This window comes from Hipposideros armiger, unplaced genomic scaffold (assembly GCF_001890085.2).
Source record: "Hipposideros armiger isolate ML-2016 unplaced genomic scaffold, ASM189008v1 scaffold_965, whole genome shotgun sequence".
Taxonomy (NCBI): Eukaryota; Metazoa; Chordata; class Mammalia; order Chiroptera; family Hipposideridae; genus Hipposideros; species Hipposideros armiger.
In genome coordinates this window covers 309846-315513 of record NW_017732315.1, presented here as the reverse complement: position 1 = coordinate 315513, position 5668 = coordinate 309846, and the positions used below count along the sequence as shown (strand labels likewise).

The 5668-nt window shown below is 36.5% G+C and overlaps 2 protein-coding genes across 7 annotated transcripts in view; one reads left to right on the top strand and one right to left on the bottom strand.

Annotated features, from left to right (window-relative positions):
* TESK2 (testis associated actin remodelling kinase 2) overlaps window positions 1-5668 on the bottom strand; it is a 154479-nt gene that overhangs the window by 100669 nt on the left and 48142 nt on the right. The gene's annotated exons all lie outside the window — the stretch shown is intronic.
* Window positions 835-1107, top strand: LOC109375523 (60S ribosomal protein L37a-like). Its single transcript, XM_019630919.1, has one exon. The coding sequence runs from the start codon at window positions 835-837 to the stop codon at window positions 1105-1107; it is 273 nt and encodes a 90-aa protein (XP_019486464.1).

The window sequence follows — 5668 nt, the reverse complement described above, 5'->3', positions numbered from 1 at the left end:
CAACGTCCTCCACAACTAGACTGAAGAACAAAAGGACAGCAACTTGTCTGTTCCCCTTCCCCCGATTCCCCAGCGCTGTTCCCATCCCCCAATTCTCCAATAAAATTTTTTTTTATAAATTAATTAATTAATTAAAATTGGGGGGGGGGGAAGCATGAAAGAGAAAACCATACACCATTCTCACAAATACCAAGGCAAAAACACCCCAGCAAAAAGAAGTTAGCCTCACATTAAAGAACAATACACCAGGAATGCAAGGATGACTCACCATTAGAATACCTACTAATATAATTTACTAAGAGATCAAAGCATAAAAATACTTTTATCATCATATGTCTTAAGAGTTCCCCCAGAGAATCAGTACCAAAAGGATGTATACAGATAGAAAGAGATTTATTATAGGAAATTGGCTCAATGATTATGGAGGCTGAGAAATCCCAAGATATGCAGTCAGCAAGCTGGAGACCCAGGAGAGCCAATGGTGTAGTTCCAGTCTGAGTCCAAAGGCCTAAGAACCGGGAGTGTCAATGGTATAAATTCCGATCCAAAAGTTGGCAGGCTGAAGGCCCAGGAAGAGCCAATATTTCATTCAATTTCAATCCAAAAGCAGGAAAAGACCATGTCCCAGCTCAAGCAATCACACAGGAGGAGTTCCTTCTTAATCGTAGGAAGGTCAAGTCAGCCTTTTTGTTCTATTCGGACCTTCAAATGATTGGATGAGGGTCACCCACTTTAAGGAGGGTATTTTGCTTTACTCAGTCTACTGATTCAAATGTTATTCTCACCCAAAAACACTCTCTCTCCTCTCTGGGTTCGGACCTCGTTTGCAGCAACATGGCTAAATGCACCAGGAAGGTTGGAATCATCAGTAAATATGGGACCCGTTATGGTACCTCCCTCAGGAAAATGGTGAAGAAAATTGAAATCAACCAGCACCCCAAGTACACTTGCTCCCTCTGTGGCAAAACCAAGATGAAAAGACAAGCTGTGGGGATCTGGCACTGTGGTTCCTGCATGAAAACAGTAGCTGGTGGTGCCTGCACCTACACCACTTCTGGCATCACGGTTAAAGTCATCAGAAGACTGAAGGAATTGAAAGACCAGTAGAAGCTCCACAATTTGAAACATTACTAGCCTATAATAAATGGGTTAATTTATGTAACAAAAACAAAACAAAAACACAATCTCTCTCAAAGACACACCCAGAATGTCTGAACAAACATCTGGGCACCCCGTGGCCCAGTTAAGTTGATACATAAAATTAACCATCATACCATAGATTCTAAAAAGACATTTGGTAAAATTCAACATCCATTATTCATAAAAATAATTCTTAACAAAATAGATGATATTTAGTTAAGATTTTCAAGATTCAATAGAATAAAAGATATCTACTTCAGCCCCCATATCAGGAAACACAACAAGTTTTCCAAAGTCAGGAACAAGACAAAGATATTAAATATCACTATTATTTAACATTTTAGGAAGTATTTATTAGTCAAGCAGTTTGTCAAAAAAATATAAATGAGGTATAAAAATGGAACAAAAATTTATCATTATTCACAGCTGATGTGATTACATACAATGAAAACCAAAACAAATCAACTGAAAATCTATTGCAAACATTAAGAAAATTCAGTATGCCAGCTGCATCAAATATCTATATGAAAAAAATTAACAGCCCTCATATGCAAGCAACAAACTGAAGATAAAATGGAAGGCAAGTTCCCATTTATAACTTCAACAGAAAAGAGAAAAAACTAAGCATAAACACTACAAGAAATGTGCAAGATATACATATTTTTTCAATTTTTTAATGTCTACCAAGGGACACAAAATATTCTAACAAATGTAAAAGCATGCTATGTGCTTATACAAAAAGACTCAATATCATAAAGTTATCAATTCTCCCTAAATTAACCTAAAAATGTACTCTCATCTCAATAAAAATGGCAATTGTATGTTTTTGGAAACAGGCAAACTGATTCTAAAAGTCACATAAAAAATAAGGAAGAAACACCAAGAAAATCCTGAAAAGGAAGAATGATGATGGAGAACTAGACTCAACAGATATTAAAATAAAGCCACAACAATTAAATTATTATAACAGTGTGTACTGGTATATGAATAGACAGGTCAATGCAATAGAATAAAGTCTAGAAACAGATGAAAATACTTAGGAAAATTCGGAATGAAGATATTTCCAATCAGTGCAAAAAATATTAACAATATAATAAATGTTGCTGGTACAACTGTGCAGCTATCTTAAAGCTGAATTCCAGATGGATTAAGTATTTATTTATTTATTTTAATTAAAGTTTATTGGGGGGACAATTGTTAGCAAAATTACATAGGTTTCAGGTGTACAACTCTGTAATGCATCATCTATATATCACATTGTGTGTTCACCACCCAGAGTCAGTTCTCTTTCCATCACCATACCCTCATCTACCACCCTCCTCTCCCCTTACCCTCTGGTAACCACTAAACTATTATCTGTGTCTTTGAGTTTTTGTTTCTTCATTTGTTTGTCTTGTTCTTTTGTTGTTTTCAGTTTTATATCCCACATATCAGTGAAATCACATGGTTCTCGACTTTTTCTGACCTATTTTGCTTAGCACAATAATCTCAAGATCCATTCATGTTGTCGCAAGTGGCACTATTTCATCTTTTCTTATGGCAGAATAGTATTTCATTGTGTATATATACCACTTTTTTTTTTTAAAGATTTTATTGGGGAATTGGGGGGAGGGGAACAGCATTGGGGAATCGGGGAAGGGGAACAGACAGGTAGACAAATTGCTGTTTTTGTTCTTCAGTCTAGTTGTGGAGGACGTTGCTTCACTGGCCCATGTTGGTATGATCACTGTGCTCTTCCCGGGTGAGGCAATCAGTCGCCGGTCATTGGTTGGCCGCTCAGAGCAGCTCCTGGCAGCTCACACCGGCTGCCAGCCACTCACGTAGCTCACGGCAGCCCTCTGCAGCCCCACTACAGCCTAGCCTTCGCGGGCGACTCACAGCTTCCCAGCTCCAGGCTGAGCTGTTGTTCATCATCTTAGCTGTAGAGGGCAAGCGTCACTGGCCCTCATTGTGGGATCCGAACGGCAGCCCTGCTGCTCAGAGCTGGCGCTCCCAAGCTGAGCCACTCGGCCGGCCCTACCACATCTTCTTTATCCAATCCTCTATCGAAGGACATTTTGGTTGTTTCCATGTCTTGGTCACCATAAATAAAGCTGCAATGAACATTGGAGAACATATATCTTTACGGATAAATGTTTTCAGATTTTTTTGGATAGATACCCAGGAGAGGGACTGCTGAGTCATATGGTAATTCTATTCTTAATTTTTTGAGGAACCTCCATACTGTTTTCCATAGTGGCTGCACCAATCTTCATTTCCACGGATAGTGTATGAGGATTCCTTTTTCTTCACAGCCTCTCCAACACTTGTTATTATTTGTCTTGTTAATAATAGCCATTCTAACTGATGTGAGGTGATATCTCATTGTGGTTTTTATTTGCATTTCTCTGATGATTAGTGATAGTGAGCATTTTTTCATGTCTATTGGCCATTTGTATGTCCTCTTTGGAGAAATGTCTATTCAGGTCCTCTGCCCATTTTTTAATTGGATTGTTTCCTTTTAAATATAAGTAGTAAAATCATAAAAGTGATTATAAAAAACGATAATTTTATTTATAATATGAGTGCAGAGAGCCTTTCTAAATAATAAAAGAAATGGGAGTCAAAAATGAAAAAAATTAAGACAGTAAACAGCAAAATGAACTATTTCTGCCTTGCAAAAATTATTACAAGCTAGTTTAAAAAACACTGCAAGCTTGGAAAATATCTATAATTAATAAAACAGAAATAAAGAAGTCCTACAAATCATTAAGATATAAGAAAAACGACCTTGTAGAAAAATGGGTAGTATGTGCCACGTAGAATTCTAGGCAATGAGGATACAGCAGTGCATAAACTGATAAAAAGAGATAAAAATGCCTCCCTTCATTGAACTTACACTCTTGTAGTCTTTTATCTTGCAGTAGGTAAGTGAATAATAGATAATTGATATATAAATACACACGTACACAAACACACATTCTCAGAAACACACATACAGACTTACATATTTGCTTATCTATGCACAGAATGTCTCCAGAAGGATACATAAGAAGTTATTAAATATTGGTTGCCTCTAAGGAGAAAAACTGGGAGTCAGAAGAAGGTAAATGATTGTTCACTGAATAACCTTTATACCTTCTGAGTTTGTACCATGTGATTTTAAAACTAAGTTCAATTAAAATTAAACAAAATTAGATGTTCAAAGAAAAGGATATCTGAAAAGAGAAGCACATTTAAGAAAAACAAATAGAAAGCCTAGAAAAGAAAAATACAGCAAATGAAATAAAAAATCTCAATGGATGTTTCAACAGTTGAGTAGAACCCATATGAAAAGTAAGTAAATTGAAAAATAAACTGAGAATCACCAGCCCTCCAAAGAAAACAAAAAAAAGGTAAAGAAATTTAAAATATGAAACAGAAATTAAGAAACATGAAAGATAGCATGAGACAATTCAATATGCATATAATGGGGCCTTAAGAGACCAAAGAAAAGAGCAGAATTTAAAAAGATAACGCTCAAGAATTTTCTAGAATTAAAGACAGACATGAGTTCTTAAACTGAAGGAGTATATCACATCCCGGGCAGAATATAAATAAATCCACTCTTAGACCAGCATAGTGAAACTTTAAAACAAAGAAAAAGATAATTCTAGCTACCACAACAAAAAGATTGATTACCTAAACAGAAGTAACAACCAGATAAGAACTAACTTATCAGCAACAATAGAGGTCAATTTAAAAAAAAAAAAAAGGAAGATATTTGTAAAATGCTGAGGAAAATAACTACTGTCCTTAATTTTATAATCATTACATTATCATTTAAGAGTCTATTCAATATAAAGATAGAAGTATTCACAATAAATAAACAGATTACAATCTGTCTCTTTATAGACAAATTCAATTTCACATCAAAAAATTTAAATACAAAACTGTTTCATAAGACACACAAAAATGTACTATCACAGATGGAATAAATAAAAATAGAGATGAAAAAAGATATACTGAGAAAATAATAACCAAAGCAGTAGGCAAAGGCATACAACAGGAAAGAAGGTATACAATATTGATATCAGATAAAATAGAAATCAAAGCTAAAAGCATAGGGGACCAGCTGAGTGAATCAGTTGGTTAAGAGCACGAGCTCTGAGCAACAGAGTCGCCAGTTCAATTCCCACATGGGCCAGTGAGCTGTGCCCAAGCTGAGCTGCTGCTGAGCTGCCAACAGGTAGCAGGGTGGCTCAGCTGGTGAGAGCACGTGCTCCTAACAACAAGGTTGCTGGTTCGACTTCCACATGGGATGATGGGCTACGCCTACCCATAACTAAGAATGAATATGGTATCTTGAGCTGAGCAGCCATGAGCTGCTGACGGGCAGCCGGATGGCAACTGGACTTGGAGCTGAGCTAGCTGCGCCCTCCACAACTAAGATTGAAGGACAACAACTTGACTGTTCCCCTTCCCCAATTCCCCAACACTGTTCCTCTTCCCCAATTCCCCAATAAAATCTTTCATTTAGAAATATACTTTTTTTTACAGATGAAAAGAG